We start from the raw sequence: 17,202 nt of genomic DNA, 5'->3' as shown, positions 1-17,202 counted from the left end.
TCCCTTCCTGCACTCTTCCCTGCCCTCTGCCTCAAAGAATAAGCTTCTTACAGAATAGCCTTTATCAGCATATTGCCCTTYGTGCATCCTAGAATTAAGAAGCTCTTCACATCTGTCCATCAACATGCATATTGAGCACCCAAGAGATTTGTCCTGTCAGCCAGAAAGGAGACCATGTCCCCCAGCAGAAGGGATACACAGGAACATGGGCCAAAGATTGAGAAAACAAACAGAAGAGAGCAGTACAAGCACTGACTTCCATCATCTCCTYGACAACCCTGCTGCCACCTCCTCCTTTTCCAGCAGGGGGGAAAGCCCTTCACGGTAATATGGTGTCCCCATCAGTGTCCCCACTGCACAGCCACCAGCACAGACAATTCCAGCAAACCCACATGTGCTCACTCAGCTACACACCACTGAGCCAACTTTCTGCTGCCAGGATGCAAACTGGTACTCCAGGAGAGACAGTCATCATCCACAGTCACAGCAGATGCAGAACTCGGTTTAGTCTTCTCCAAATAGGTAAAATTTCTTATAGGTTTATGATCTAGTCCAAGCATCCCAAAGACCTGAATAACTCTTCCTGTAACTCAGCAGCCAGAAACACTATTGATCCTCTCACTTTTGCACACACACACACACACAGGAAACCACCACTAGAGAAACAAAAGGTTATAAAGGTAAGTATAAAGCAAACCTAAATAAACTCATWAAGTCATTCATTCAACTCGCTTTCCTTTTTCACTTACCCTGTCCTTAATAACGTCTTCCTGTGATTTTTCCCAAGAACCTTTTCAGTTTCTTTTCCTGAAGGAAATAGTCTGTAAGCAGGGGGTACAGTAGTCCAACATAAGATGACATATATGAGTAGCTGTTAGAGGGACTTAAAAGACAAAAAAAAGGGAATAGACTGACATCTAAGTCCCTTAAAAACCAAAAAGAGTGGGAGTAGTAGTGCAAAAGAAGTATCCTCTAGTTTGCATTTGGGTTCAAGAGCATGGGATCTGGTATATTATCAAATGTGAGAACTGAGGAAGTAAAACTACATTCAGGGGAAACAACTTTTAYCCACAGACTTAAAAAACCCTTGGTTTTGTTACCAAGTGGTTTCTGCCACATTTCAAGAAAGCAAACCTTTACAATAACCACCATTTCTTTACTGYTCTTGTTTAGAAATTCAGAAAGCCCTAGATCCAGGCACATAACCAACTCATGTTCCTTCAACATTTCACAAAGCACTGCTACTTTTACATGTTTAGTTCTTAGCAAAAATTGCTGTTGTAAAAAGCAGAATGCAAAAGTAGAGATTATGAAACTCCAGACTTCAGCAGAGAGCCAATGCTCCCAATTTCCTGGTAAATAGCTTTACATACATTCACCTACTCGGAAGCAGAATCCATCTGGATAAAAAATAACTTTGAGTGGCACACATGGTTAAGAAATACCTGAACTACAGTCCTAAATACATTTCTGCAGTTTAAACAAAGGACATAGTAACAMGGCAAACACTTGAAGAGCAAAGTAACACTTAAGAGACAAAACATCCCTGTTGAACCACAATGCTAACCCTGCCCAAATTGTATTTCATGTCCTCCAGCAAAACGAGAGCTATAAAGCTTCTGTGCAGCTTGTGTCCACTCCCTGCTGTGGTGCACTGTCAGAGACGTAGTGGGTAATTGCTGCATGCAAGTTTTACTGCCACCCCTGCAACAGAACTAGCTCCTTCATGAAGCCAGGCTGCAATTCCCATCACTGACCAGAGAAGACGTGTTGGATGAAATGGAGCTGATGGCCTGTCAGTTGAAAGAACACAGCTGATGATTTGGACTGTTAAAAAAATGCAGAAAGAAATGACTAGAGAATTGTTCGTGGAGCCCTGAACCCCGAAAATACGTACACAGTCCAACACGTACACAGTCTTGCCTCTCTTTTTGTAATTGCATCCCTCTGTTTAAGAAAAGACATTACTTACACCTGCAAACATTGCCACAGGTTGATACCTGCAATAGAGTACTTGGGAGACAATATTGTCGAAGGATCTGTTTAAAAATTAGTCAAAGACAAAGAAGTACTTATAGTTTAAAGACGGCATTAACATCATCCACAAGCAAAGACTAAAACGCTACTCAGTGCTTATCAGCACTTTCTACTATTTCTACGGAGGTCACTTCCTACATTCCTTTTAGGTGAGATACAAATCTGTTAATGTCAGAAAGGACAAAAAATTGGCACAATCTGCTAYACCACCCAAGTTGACAGAGTAAAGACTTGCACTAAACCACCTCAACAAAGAACAAGAAAGGTACTTTCAAATCGCAAGAATTGTATTTACAAGCACTGCCTGAATGAAGTCCTATGCATGCTCCCCATTATTCCAAAGATGCTAGCAGCATCCMAATGCACATGTGAAACCACAGATGATATCCCTTCAAAATACTGCTCCCCACATGGGCAGAATGTGTCACAACATGATAATCAAGGCAGCTTCACAAGTATCCAGAATCTAATAGTTTGAGTAGGGAAACATCTGACAGTTCAAGCAAACTCAGCAACAGTTCTGGAGTCCCAAAAAACTAAGATTGTCACAGACCAAACTCTGTGGCATTGGGTCACCAAGTTACTGCAAACTGAATCCTATTGGATTTCTGACAGATGCTCCACCCCAGGGGAAAAGAGCTGAGCAATCTTCAAGCAGGAAGCCAGCRCTCCAGACCCAAGTACTTATGCTCTTCCCTGAAAGCATGCCATATGGCATTTTGTTGTTGCTTTCAGCCACCTTCCACAGCCTTTTCCACTGAAGATCGAGTATCTAGGAAGCCTTCTTGAATCAGCTYTAAGCAAGGGAAGTCCTGGGTCTACCACTTTCTTCTATTTATACCGACAACATTGCTGCAACAGTTCAAACATATTTTATATATAGCTCTGTGGCTTATTTCCAGGCAGAAGTAACTCAATGCTGGTGTACATATGTTTTGACCCCAGCAATTGGAAACAATGTCCCATAAACTCTGTTAACTGCTGCTCCACTGTAATCAGAACAGGCTCTACAACTGCAGAAACACAAGCCGTGATAGGAGAAAATAATTTAGAAGTTATCCACCCAGAAGCTAAGTAAGCCAGTTGCCACCTGCACAGCACTGACAGACTTCCACTGCAGTCCAAACAGATTTATAGCTGTAAGTTAACAGCCAGCCCTTGTCACATCAAGATATAGTGTCTGGCTGCCAAGAGACCATATGGAGGTGACCAGGGTGTGGGCCAGCATAAGGGCAGACATGCAATACACAGAGCATCTGCCAGTATCTGCTTGCATCTAGTGAACTTAAGAGTGGACAAACAGAAGACAGCTAGATTTGCAAAGCGCTGTTTGCAAACCCTGTACTGAAAACATCAGCAATGCTACCATATTTTAATGAGTCTGACTTGAATCCAGTACCCATAAGCTCAYGCACTGAAAAGAAACAAGAATGGCAAGGAGCAGGAGCCTCGGCCCAATATCCAAAGGGTACTTACCTCAGCACTGCTTGCAGGAGCCTCAGTAACACGTGGATGAGGAAGACACTAACTAGAAACCTCACAGGTTACTGATCCCAGTGCTGAGCCTAGGCTTTAATACAACCTCAGGTGAGCCGAGCTGCAAACAGCAGCCCACAAAGTAGAGAAACACCAGGTGATAATTACCATGCCTTTCACCAGATTATCCCTCTCACAGGCTTCAAACACAGCCCTGACAGTCTTCCCAACAGACGTAAAAACAACCTTTCATCACATTTTTCTCAGCAACAGCTAAATCCTGGGAGGGTGCAGTGGGGACAGATATGTGATTAACATGTTTTTACAAAAAGCTTGTCTTTCTTATGCCTGAACCCAATGGATCAGAACTCTAAAGAGGAGAAAAGCATAATCAACAATTCAGAAATATCTAAAAAGGCACGGCACCTTTGGTTATGGGAAGTGGAAAAGTTAATGACTACCATCTCAGACCTCTGAAGAGACAGGCGTCTCTCCTCCTGGGGTATAAATAACATGGCTTTATTCCTGCATAAACCTGTTTGTAACTTCAGGGATGGAACTGCCTTTCCTGAACATGCCAGGTCAGCATCTTGCTTGGATGAGAGGAGGCTCTGTCACTCTCTGTCAGGGAGCTTCTACATGAGGAGAAAAGGGGAAACCAATTTCAGGGTCAAAGACAGGGGTACAAAATAAAAATGGAACTTCTCTGGTTAACTGTTTATTTGGGGCATGTGAAACAGGCAAAGAGAAACAGTCTTTTTTCCAGGCTTCACAGGACTGGTTACCAACACATTCAGGAAGTAAGGATTCATGAACAAAGTGCAGCTGAGCTGGTCAAAACAACATGATGAAGACAACTGCATAATATACATATAAGGCATGCACGCAGATATACAGTTACATGCATTAAATGAATCATCACAAACAGACTCTGATCTTACAATCAGCCACAGGGGCACTTATCTTTACATTCACTGGGTGAAATGGAGCTACCTCACACAAAATGAAGCACATGCTGAAGCATCCACAGGAGTGGTGCCAGAGTTTGCATTCAGTTTTCTTTTAAACCTTTCAAGGTCATCACAACTCTAAAAATTTTACAAAGAGTTGTGTAAGACAGTGTACATTACAGCTGTAACACCATACCAACTGTCAYTTTGTAAGCAGGGGAAAAGAGCAGGCTCTAAGTTACTGTACTAATAGGCACACTAAGAAAAGTAACATACACTCAACCAGAAYAGAGTATGTTCTTCCTATTAAACACACACACAGAAAAATAGAAACATAATCATACCATCAGCCAACCAGGCCTCAGCATTTAAGTACACTCTACAAGGCAAAACCCTGCTTGGCAGCTGTTTACAGTATGTTCCTTTCTGGGGATCTGAGAAAAGCATCCAAATGAAATCACACTGGAGAGTGGGAGAGCAGGACATGGGACAAAACACAGGCAGCAGACCTGGAAGCAAATTCCTCTTCCAGAGAGATGGCCACAACACATAGACAGCATTCCCTCCACTGTCCAGAGACAAGACCCCCTCCCCAGCAAGGGAAACCACCCACTTCGACATTTTATGATGGATTTTAYTTCTAAGCCCTTCCTTCTGTCCTAACTGCTTCTGCAGCTACAGAGATCACTAAYGAGTTATAGTTCTGCCATCTCCTCAGCATGAGAGCTCCTCAATTCAGCTAATCCCAAATGCTACACAAATATGTTTCAGGCCCACAGTTCCCTTCCCCACAACCCAGGGCAGGAATACCAGCTCTTCTCTGTCTGGACAGTTATAGTATTCTTTGCACAKCTTTCCCCTCTCCTCAGCCAGGGCTGCTGGCTAAGGAGGGCCAGGTTGCTCCTCCCAGTACAACAGACCCTAAGTGCTAGAAAAAAATAGGAGCAGAAAGAAAGACATTCTTTCACTTGCCAGCAAACCTTTAGGCGGTAGGTGATGAGTGTTCCCAATTGTTTTAAACCTCTGGAAAATACTGACAGCAAAACTAAATGCCTTATTGCAACAAGCACTCTTCTTTTCCCAGAGGAAYATCACATGACTGTCCACAGTGAGCACTATTTCTCAACCCCTGGTGACCTCAGAGTTCCCCAGGTGCCCTGTAAAACACTTTCAAATCTACCAAAGAGGCAGATTTTTCCAAACTAATGAAACAATTCTGTTTCCTTGTCAGAGATGCAAAGCCAGAAGCTGCCCAGTGCATCACATCCTCTACCACAAAAGGCAGTGTTACTACCCAGGGCAACCTGGTGTTCTTTCCAAGGCTTGCTGATCAGCCTGGAACTCTGGTCACCAGAGCTCCACCATGAAAGTCCAGACACTGTCTGGAAACGACACAGACTCTGAGCACATTACAGAGGGTTTGTCTAGACTGGGAGCTTGGTTGYCTCCTTTTGTCAAACATGTGTTTAAACTAAGCTTTGCAGGCTTACCCAGGGCACAGTCCCCAGGCAGTGCAGAGCCCTGCTCAGGCACCAGGTACCCACAGAGCCAGAGGCAGGGTCACGGTGCCCCTTCCCAAGCACACCACAGCACGTCCACAGCCACATGAGGCTGCAGCACCTGGAAGAAGCCAGGGCAGAAGCCATGAAGTTGCCAGCAAGCAGGTGGGCCAGGTCATGCAATAGCGGCCCGGGTGCTGTGCAGCCATTGTCTTTCACCCAGGCTCCAGCAGGCTGTACAGAAGGTCATTAATCAGCCCCCTGGCCATTTTATTAACAGCTGTGTTTACAAACTGACACTCCTGGGCAGAGACACTCATTCCAAGGAGCTGGAGCAGCTTCGGCACACAGCAGAGATAGTCCAGGCATTGCACCTTCTCCCCCAGCACCACACTCCTTTTTCCACTGATAGCTCCATTGAAAAAGTATTTTTTGCAGGTCTCAGACACCAGACAGCTTATTTGCAGCCCTTCTACAGCAAATGGGCCAAGAAGTTCACAAGGCAAGTCTCCAGAAGCCACCCACCACACTGGAGATGCAGGAGACCTGCTGTTTCAGAAATATGGCCAAAGCAGGCAGCAGCAAGGAAGCTGAAGACAGCTGCCTCTCACCCAGAGCACCTCACCCTCATCCTCCCCCAGCACCAGTTATTCACGCTGCTGATTGCGTGTTAATACATCTCAACAGCTTAGCTCGGGAAGCCTGCAGAGACAGGCAGCACAAACCACGGATTATCAGGGAGGAAGATTATCCTCCCGGTGCAGAGCACGGTAGAATCCCAATTCTATCCTCAAAAGCTGCTCAGGCTTCTAGAAACAGCTACATTCATCGAGGCCCACCACACACTCATCAGAAATATTTGTTCATACATTTCATTTAGAACACTTCATGTCATCTTGTACCCATTCCCCTGAYCCACCATTCCCATATAGCAGGATTTGGGGCACACACTGGGCAAACCCTTTCCTGCCAGCCCTCGCAGTTTGAAAAGTTACACAGAACCATTTCTGAAGCCTGTCTGGCCAAGATTCAGCCCAAGAAAACTAGATGAGTTCAAGCAAAGATGGRTTCAAGCAAAAAAAGCAGATCCCAAATTTGTCAGTTCCAGTTTTCAGTCAGCAGTGCTTTTGGACCCAGCTGCCTGAGAAGGATGACACTCCCAAAGCAGGTTTAAAACAACTGTGCTTAGAACCACYATATCTAGATCAAAACTGGGAGATAAGCCAAATACAAGAAGTTATGCAGCTGTTTTAAAGCCCTGGACACTGGGACACTTTGCAGTAAGTGATAAAGTATCCTGTCTGTTTTACACTGAGGGAAAAAAGAGGCTCAGAGACAGTCTGAAGAGCTGAACACAGAATCCAAAAACTTTAATTGCATTTAAAAAAAAGTTACACAGCTGTGTTTCAAGGTTCATTCTACCTTTATACAGTTCAGCAGCACAGAAGCACTAGTTAAGAACATGAAAAATCWCTCTTAGCCCACACAAAGCTCTTGCAGAAAAGACTAGTATTGATGAAACATAGCTGGYAGAAAGAAGTCCTTTCACTGGCACAGCCTGTTTCTCTGAGGGACAGGATCATTCAATAGACTCTTTTGATGCTGTGTCACCATTAAGATAGCTCGGKTTTGGAGCTCAGCTTGCAAATTATTTCTAGCACAGGTAAGTGCTTATCCAAGTACACCCTGACACTCATGCCTCCTCAGGATAACTCTGACACCATCCCTATCCCCTCATAGTTCCAGTCACAGCASGGCCATGGTCAAAGCATAGAACACAGCAAGCTCTGAACACCAAGACCTGCCACCAAATAAGGAGGCAGGTCTTGCAGACACTCCTTTCACCCTCAGTCCTATTCAGTGTTTCAGTATCCCCTGCATCTAGATTGCATTAGGGACTGTGCAATGAACTCAAGCTCCTTTGGTACAAAGCCTGGCCTGAGCAATGGTGCTTTTTCTTTTTTTTTTTTTTTTTTTTTTCAAATGAAAGCAAATAATGTATATATGGGACTTCAAAGGCAAGCAGCCCCTCATGTGTTACTCAAAGGTGAGCAGCCAATTTCAAAGCCCTTGGGAGACCTCAAAGGCTACCACTGTTGAGCACAGGAGAGGTGGCTAACACTTCAATACTGGCACTTCAAACAGCTGCACTGTGCTAGGCCTGTCAGTCAATAGGGAAGGGTTTTTGAACAACCAGCACTGTTTTTCACAGTGCCTGCTTGGGAGACAAACAGGAGCAGAGAGCTTTACAAGTCCTTGAATCCCTGGACACTGCCATAAAGTTGCTCTCTCTTTTCACAAACTCCTCCATCTGCCTGCTCTCAAGACATTTGTTAATGTTATGACTCTCTACTACGGTGCAACCTCCAAAAATCTACTTACATCCAGAGAAAGGAGTCTCTCTGGATCCATGATGGGGGAAATTTCAGACTAGCTGTGCAAAGTGTCAGGGAGATGCAGAAATTAAAGAAGCATCACCATAAGGAAAGAATACCATGTTAAAACTAATATGAGATTTCTTACCAGATGGAATTGTTTCATCATATTAGTTGTCTTGACCAACTGTGAATTTTAATACTGTATTTGGGAGAACAAGCAGGTCTAACTTTTATTGCTATTGACTTGGAAACTCTGAATACACCAACAGTTCACAGTCTTCTACAGTACTATTTTCAATCAGTTTCCTCACTGTAACTAACAACAGTACTGGTCTCCTGGGACACTAGCAAATTTACAAGGTTTACTGRGGTTTCCACAGCTCTAATTCTTATGGTGCTTAATCTGCTTGAGCTTGTTGGAAAGTCATCATCACCAGAGCTACTGAAATCATGAGTGACAGTGGGACCAAGTCAGTATTTACAACGACATAGTTAGGAGACCTTTAAGCAAATAATCTTAAATGAACCCAAATCCCCCTCAAACGTGAGAGGTGAGAAACACTCCTGGTAATCTGCAAGAGGCTGGGCTTTGTGCTAAGGCTAGGACTTGGCATTAGAGGATCAAGATTCAATTTCTAGGTTTGCTTCAGACTTCCTCTGGGAGTTTGGAACCTTGTCTATAARGAAAAACCATGTTCCATTCCCTTCATACCATTCCATCTCCATTTTCTAASCCTGAAGCTCCTCTGGGCTGGGTCTGCTTTATCCTGTGTGTCCAGCACTCACCAAAGCAAGGCAGAGAGATGGGATGCTCCTGCAGTCTATGGTCATACAAATACTAGCGAGTCACTTTGCATTGACATTGTTGAATACAGATCATATAGCACAGACAATTACAACAGCTGCAGGCCTCAGTTACATTTTCCTTACACAACACACGGACATTCTCAGGGCAAGGCTAAGCAGCACTGTGGCAAAAGAAAATAGTAGGAGGGTTTTCTGAATTGCAACCCTTTGGTGGGTACAGCCTCAGCAAAGCCCGCAGGGTTTCAGGCATAGGGACCAGCCCACATCTGGAGCTGGGAACCAGAGCGGGGAGTGTGCCACAACCCTGTAACGCAAATACCAGAGCCYTCAGAAACTTCCAGCTATGTGGAGGCAGGTACATCAGGCACAAACAGAAGCCTGAAGTAACTGAAACTGGGCTTGGTGATAGTTAATTATTCAATCCTTAGCTGGGATCACTCAGCATTAATGTCAAGGCTAAGCACTGTTTGAGTGCCATGTATGCAAAACTCCTGGCACCAAACATCGAAACCTTTGAAAAAAGCCAAAGAGTAGCTAGTACATGGCSTTTGCTTTCACACTCACAGAGAAAATTGTTCCAACACTAATCAACTTCTCCCTAAGACCTGATCAATGGGAAACAAAATATCTAGTTCAATTTTACAGGCCATCAAAATCCTGACCACCACTTCCTCAGCCAGAAATGGAGGTGGTGCCCTGTAGTTACTTTCCACTAGACACAGAGGACAGTAAARTAATACACAAGTAATTTTACAGGTGCTTGCAGATCCTTGATGATAGAAAATCAGATAGTGATCCAGCCTGGTCTGTCTCCCAACCATCACTTCAATTGTTCTACCCTTCTGAAACAAATGAGCTGATACACCACAGGTAGGGCCAAGCATACAGCTAGTGAAACAGATGGTACACTCTGAGGGAGGTCTCTTTCCACTGTGTCTGAGGAGGCCTTTCTCTTCCGGCCCCCTCAACATCACAGAGAGCAGCAGCTCTGACTAGCAAGCAGCAAATGTACCACCTGCAACACCTCTGAGCAGCCCCGARCTCTGCCATCTCACTATCCCAGCCAGGCCTTTGCAAACACTGCATGTTCCACAGCCCACAGGCAAAGGGGGGCTGTGTGTGTACGGCTCAGCCAGCACAGCAGGRACAGAGCGTAAACCTGCTTACAACCTCCAGCCAGCTTATCCAATTCCCACGTGCCCTCTCAGAGGACCCAGCTGAAGGAGGTGAAGAACATTCAAGGCAGGACCACAGCAGCTCTGAAAGACTTTCCAGACAAGCAGCATATGACCATCCACGGGAAGCAAGAACCATTTAAACCCACTAGGCAAATTACTTGGTTTGTGTTATTTATGCTGACTCCATTCCAGCACATCATCATGCTCCCCCTGCATGGAGGTGTYTTCCTGCTTTCACAGTACAGACAGCACATGATTTAGGGGTGGATACAAGGAYAGATCTTCCCAGCAATCTTGCCTCAAGATTTATCGATACAGTTGCAGGCTACAAGACCAAATATGCTGAATTGTTATATGCTTTTATATCCACCATACTTCAAAAACCAAAGTCAACATGCGCTGCAGTTAGCCAGCAGAAAAACTCTGGCTTTTTTATGCTCTGTGCATGTAAGTCACATTCAACACTCATGTTTAGACCAGAGGAGCTAGCCAGATCACCCTGAATTTTCAGGACAAGGAGCATCATTCATAGAGTGAAGAAAAGAACAAGAAAATGCTGTATGTAAAACTATTAACAAACACAGAATCCTCTTGAGCACCACATATCTGAGGATGGAATAGGGAGGACCAGAGCAACCCAGCAGGGAAGGATTCAACCCCCAAGCTATGACACTCTCAGTTGTTGAACTGACTCTATCTAGAGATACAGACACACCACTGAAACACAGGTCTGGCTATGGAGAAGCTAACCAGCCTTTGTCCTCTGCTTTAAGGGATGCTGTTACACGCCCGACCAGAAACAGAAATGAAATCCCTTCTATCTCTGGACAGCAAGCCCTAAGCTGTTGAAGCAATTGGATGTGTTTAGACTGAGCAGTGCAGAGCTGTGAGAAAGATCCCTTAGCTATCAACAAGGGTCAAGCAATATTCATGGATGTTGAAACAGCACAGGCACAGCAGCAGACAGCCACACCAGAGCTAGACGCATTCCCTCAGCTGTGCCCCTGGCTGCACTGATCCCAGAGGTGGTGGGCTGAGCACTGCTCACATTGCAGTGAAACAAACAGGGTGAATGAGGCAATACTACACTGAACAGTTCCTCAAAAGCACCACAATTTTGTAAAAGACCCTTCCAAGTCCTGCCAAAAGAAAAGTTTATGTCAGCATCAGACAGGCTGCTCAGCCCCATATCTATCTCCCTGGGAAATGCTACCTACAAGGAACCCAGCAGGCTCTRCTGTTGCAGGACAAAGTAATTCCTAAAGATTTACAAAGAATCACACAGTGACAAGTCTCAGCTACACCTGAAGTGATTTAATAAGAGGTGATGATTTTTGATGCATTTATATTAGTGAACCAAACTTGTGTGTTTTTTGATTCTGTTCCAGTTCAGGTTCAGGAATTCTCAGCTTATCCTGTTAAGACCGGCAGTGGTCTAAAACTGATTCATGTTGGAAGCTACAATATTTTCAAACAAAAAGGACTGTGTGCTGAAGGCAGRAAGCTACAGTCAGGCCAGAAACATTACTCCATTCTCCTGTGTCCAGGATGGCCTGTGGTCCTAGCTGAGTCCTCCAGTTTCTCAGGGATTAAGAAGCTGGAGAACTTCATTGGGAATGACAAGACATAAGGGGCCTGAAGCTTCCATGGATCTGCTTTCCTTTTAAATCTGTGCAAGCTCATTGGCAGGACACAGAAGTACACGTACTTGTTTCTGCTGGCTGGCAGAAAGAACAGACCATGCCTCACCAAAGGAAGACAGGAAACCCTGTCCCACTAGGAGCAACTTAGTCAGGGCTCATTTTCAGACAAAAGCTCTCAAGAAGGTTTTGCAGAGCCACCCAGTCCAACCCAGCATCATGGGGCAGGAACTCCAGCTGCACATGTTCGATTGCCATTTGGAGAAGAGGGAGACCACAACACAACAGTTCCCTGCTGAATAACTTCCTGCTGAGSAATTCAGGTTTTAGTCAAAGCACTCTTTTAAACAGGCAACTTGAAATATTTCTGGCTTAGAAAAAACAGGAGATCAAAGAAACAAGCAGCAAATTCGAATGTGTTTCCGTGATWCGCTCGCTTCCCGTTTTAGAAAAAGCCTGTAGCAGGTTTTGTAGCAATTTGTTTCTACATTCACACACAATCTTATTTGACTGAGGACACCGGCACACACCACCCCCCTAGAACAGGCACAGCTACATCAGTTAAAAGAAGGTTTATATTTACAAGTGTAGAGCTCAACAAAATACAAACATTCCCTGCAGGAACTGGACCTGCTTAGGCACATTATTTCTGTGAGCAGGGTACTACAGCAACCAGGACATTTTAACAATGTGAGATGGGTCAATCCTTAGCTTCCCCACTCTACTGGCAGTGCTGTTCTGCAGGGTGATTCAAAGGCACTCAGTATCCAGTTTTTAACCCCATGTCTCTACTAGAATCACAAGCACCGTGACCAGACGCACGGCTGGATTTCTGGCAGGGAGAGTAATCCTCTAAAAATTGAATGCAGGCCAACTAACTTATCTGAGGAAATTTTAGCTTCCAACCGCCACACCAATACATCACAAATCCCAACAGTCAACAGGCCTTAGACTTAAGTCACGGTACTCTAGGTCTATATTGGTTCAACACAAAAAACAGAGATCTGGAGAGTACAGCTAAAGTGGATTCAAGCCATGAACATCAGAAGACACATAACAAAGAAAAAAAAAAAGAAGTCTAAACACAAAACTAGTCAAGCAGCCACAAAAATCAGGACTCCCACAAAACAAAAGCCATGTTCAAAAAGCAACAACAAAACCAAACACTACATCTAGTTTGTCAACAAGTTTTACTTAGAGAGCTCCCATTCCTTCCCYCCATTTTTCTTTTTTTAATGTCCATGATTATCTACTGGCTCCTTAGTTTTACTCCTTTAGAGATCTCCTGTAGCTCTACAGAAAAACCATGCATGAATTATAGCAAGAAATACGTCCTRGTGGAAGTCACAAAACAAGTTCTCTCTTGTACACATCCCAAGTAACACACTGCATGTCCTGCACAGCCATCATGCAAAATATCTCTACTTACCCACACTCCCCCTTCCACAGCAATGCACAAACAGGTCTCTGCAGAGCCAGCCTCCCACAGCCTGACCACAGCCAGCCCAGCACCRCGTGGCTGCTTCACTGAAAGGAGCCAATTTCACAGACCTTCTCTTCAGCATGACAAACTGCCCAAGGGGTCTGTCCCAAACCACCAAGACAGCCTGGCAAGCCTCACTTCACCTCACCTCAAAGGTGAAAGGTCACCTCTTTAGGAAAGAGCCAGRACACTTCCCACTGGAGGGCAAAACAAAAATCACAGCTCACAGAAGTTTAGGCAGTGCCACTGAGGTTGCTTGTCCATCTTAAAAACAGCACCTGGTWGCAATAAAACAGACTTGCAGACTTAACAGACCCAGAGGGCTGTTCAGGGCTTGTTCTTCACCTACATCTGCACAGGCAAAGCACAGTATCATCTTTCAGACATCAATTTAGAGCAACAGTCTAATTCCATCCTACGTAACCAAGTAGAATTCAGCTGAAATTACTAACTTCATAAGCCCTTTCATGCATCCACATAACCTGTTACATACAGCTTTTGGAGCAGACATTTCTCAAAAAGTCAGAGACAAAGATGCCTGAAAAGCTCCTTCCTGCAGATCAGAAAACATCTCTCAGGAGTGATGTGTATGATGCTCAGTGTTGGTCCCTGAGGTTTTACACACACCAAATAGCAGACTGAAAACTGTTTCCTGATATTTTAGAAAAGCAGAGCTGCTTCTCACCTTCGAAAGCAGAGGAGCACATGCAGTAGAGTGAGCAGCTCCACAGACACCCAACATACATCAGATCTTCGGTAAAGGGCCCACTCCCTTTCACCTTGGCCATTCCAGCTGGCCCACTGAAGGCAGACCATAACTCATTTGAGCTAATTCAAAGCAGACCACTTTAGGAAACCAACACCTGCACCTAACTCTTCATAATGCCAAACTGATTCTATCAGCAAACTCCCCATCCATTCCTTTGTATCTCACTGAYGAACTGCTCTTACTACCAAATCAAGCCCTGAAACCCTAATTTGATGGTCCAGAAAGAATCCATGATATCCSTCCCCAGGGATTCAGATACCCCTGGCTACACGCTGGGAGACAGCACTAAGGATAAAATGGAGCTCTTCCAAAAGGCATATGTAGGGAGAACAAAATGAAACATACACCAGAGAATACCCAGGATATGTAGCAGCAGATCCCAGCCCCAAAAAGGAGTGTACAGACCACAGAGCCAAAATCAAATGCCCACCGTACGTGGCAGYACAGGTGGCTTTTGTCTCTTGCAGTAGAAGTCTCTGCAGAATACAGACCAACAAACTGCTCTTCAGCAACAGCAACAAAGCACGTTTCACTGGCACTCCACAGGCTGCATTAAATGCTCATGCATGCACACACTGAGGTCAAGTGCAAGCACCAAGGACGTTCCCCTAGACAACTCTGAGGAAGCCATGCAGGTTTTTCTCCAGCTTGGCAAGAGAAGAATACTGTGTTCCTTGGTATTAAAGAGCCATCTAAGGGAAACTCTGTCCTGAACCAGAGTTCTGAGAACAGGATGTCATGCTGGGGAAAGACCATTTTTAGGTACAGTGTCATTTACTTCCCCTGAAGTTTTATATATACTCTTCAAGAGAGAAATTTTGAAGCATTACTGTTTTGAGACAAATGAATGCACTTTTCAGACATGTATTAGAAGCAGTTCTTATATATTAGCAAGTCTTCACAAAAGGGAAGGGATTAAGCTTCCTATTTATGGAGACAGAGAGCTGCATGGAGGCTGAGTGATTTGCCCGGGGTTACAGGTGAATCAGTGGCAGGGACAGAACAAGGTGCCCTGACTCAGAGGCACCTGCTGTCAGCACAAGGCAATGCCACCCAGCTCCTGTGCTCCCTGAAGCCAGGCTTAAGTCATCCTCCTCTCCTCATGACACCAGTCAATTCCCTGTGAGTGAGTGTCTGTCAGGAATTTTCCACATCAAGAAGAATGATGGATTTTTCTGGTAGAACCTATTATACCTAACAGAAGATAAACCCAAGAAAGGTGGTCTGAGGCACACAGATGAAAGCACACCCAGACCTCTGGAACACAGACCCTATCTGAACAGACACCTCCAAGATATGTTCTGCATCTTTCATATCACCCTTCCCTTCCCCCRTATGCTCACAGGACACTCCTTTGCAGGGTGAGAGCAATTGCTTACACAGAACAGGTGTTTCTGTGTCCTCAGTTGCCAGTAACACAGGTTAGCAGTTGGTAACATGGAGGAGGAGGCAGCACTGCATTTCTCCTGTCAGTCATTTGTAACAGCTCCACACACCACGGTGCTTTCTGATACAAAGCTTTCTGATACAGACTGGGTTCATATCACACAAGCAAAAATAATGTTTCAGTAGAGGGGCACAGGCTTTAGGAAAGATCTGCAGCACAGCAAAGAACCCAACTTAAAGACAGACCCGTCACRGATCAGTTCCTCTGCATCACTCTACAGTTACACCAGGTCTCCCAAGGAAGCATTATCAGTACAGATGGAAACTTAGATAACAAAGTTAAAGCATGTTGGCTGCACCTCACAGCACTTACCCTGCTGCCTATRTCTTCTCGCTTGTTCCCAGGCTTGCTTCTCCTCAGCTTAATGGACGGGGAGCGTAGCAGATTTTTGATCCGACTTGTTATCGTAGACCCTTCGACTGACATCATCTCCAGATGCCACRGAGGTATTCACCCCACACACACACTGTCCCTGGGGATTGAACCCAGGATGGAGGCAGAAACACCGATGGGCTCAGCTTTGCTCCCACACGTTCACATATCTCTCAGCGATTCTGCTTGGGAACTCCACTCCTGTTACACTGCAAAGCTATTCACAGAGGCTGGCAGACTTTCCTTTTGCAGATTCCAGAGGATCAAATCAGCAGTAATCTAAACTGAAAGATGCACCGTGAGTCAATAYGATATTCACAATAAATTCTAGCCTCGTTCTTTTCAAGAAATGTRAATGCAAGAGCTTATAAGGATGGAGAAAACATTACTATTTTCAGAGGCTTCCACACAAATTATCATTCATTTAGTATCAATTAACAATTAACACATCCACACCAATTCCCAAATCCAAAATTTAGATTGTCCACTTCAGTATCATCTTATGACAAAAATTCCCACCCCTTGCTTTTGGTCCATACACATCCATTCCACGTTGTGCTTCACAGCCTGGAAAGCACAATGCTGTACTTGACTATTAAACGCCGAGTCGCAGAAGAACCCCGAGAACACACGAGGGAGTTTTTAACTCTCACAAATCTATCTCTGTTTTAGGTCCACACAATTACATAGTGTGTGATACTAGATAATAAAGGCATATGATGTTTCCACGTCCCCCACCCACTATTTATAAAGTGGATCAAGGAGGCACTGTAGCTGCTGCCAACGATTGCAGACCCCCGGCCAACACCTTCACCTTTCCCGAAGCGCCGGTGGTGGCCGGGGGAAAAGAGGGATGCAGTCAGAGGCTGCAGCGAATTATCCTCCCGGCTTCAGTGCGAAATGGGGGCGGGGGGAAGAAMGAGAGAGAGCGAGAGAGAAGGGGAGAGAGAAGAGGAGAGGAAGAGAGAAACGTCCAAGCCAGCACAGCCACCAGCCTCCTCCCTGCGGCGGCAGCACTGCGGGTGAGGGGCCGCGCCTCCTCCSCCCGCCCCAGCCCGCCCCGCCGCGTTGAACCTCTCCTACCTGGCGCCCAGGAACGGCGATCCCGGCGATCCCGGCGCCCACGGTGCCCCGCAGCGCCTGCCCATGCAGCCGGCCTGCCCCGA

The 17,202-nt window shown here is 45.2% G+C and overlaps 1 protein-coding gene across 5 annotated transcripts in view; it reads right to left on the bottom strand.

The window, feature by feature from the left end:
* MAPKBP1 (mitogen-activated protein kinase binding protein 1) overlaps positions 1–17,202 on the bottom strand; it is a 97,870-nt gene extending 80,668 nt beyond the window's left edge. For 2 of the 5 annotated variants that reach the window (XM_057365781.1, XM_057365809.1), the window contains exons 1-2: positions 17,120–17,202; positions 15,977–16,320 (exon numbers count right to left, since the gene is read on the bottom strand). In XM_057365781.1, coding sequence (XP_057221764.1) covers positions 15,977–16,093 — 117 coding nt within the window. In that variant the 5' untranslated portion in view covers positions 16,094–16,320; positions 17,120–17,202. Of the gene's footprint in view, positions 1–15,976; positions 16,321–16,850; positions 17,066–17,119 lie in introns of those variants that run through there. The other 3 variants (XM_057365799.1, XM_057365791.1, XM_057365785.1) reach the window with 3 other exon arrangements.

Source organism: Malurus melanocephalus, unplaced genomic scaffold, assembly GCF_030028575.1.
Source record: "Malurus melanocephalus ecotype Western Australia unplaced genomic scaffold, MMel_1.1 scaffold_2, whole genome shotgun sequence".
Classification (NCBI taxonomy): Eukaryota; Metazoa; Chordata; class Aves; order Passeriformes; family Maluridae; genus Malurus; species Malurus melanocephalus.
Note: the sequence above shows the minus strand (reverse complement) of the source record. Positions and strands in the feature narration are given on the sequence as shown.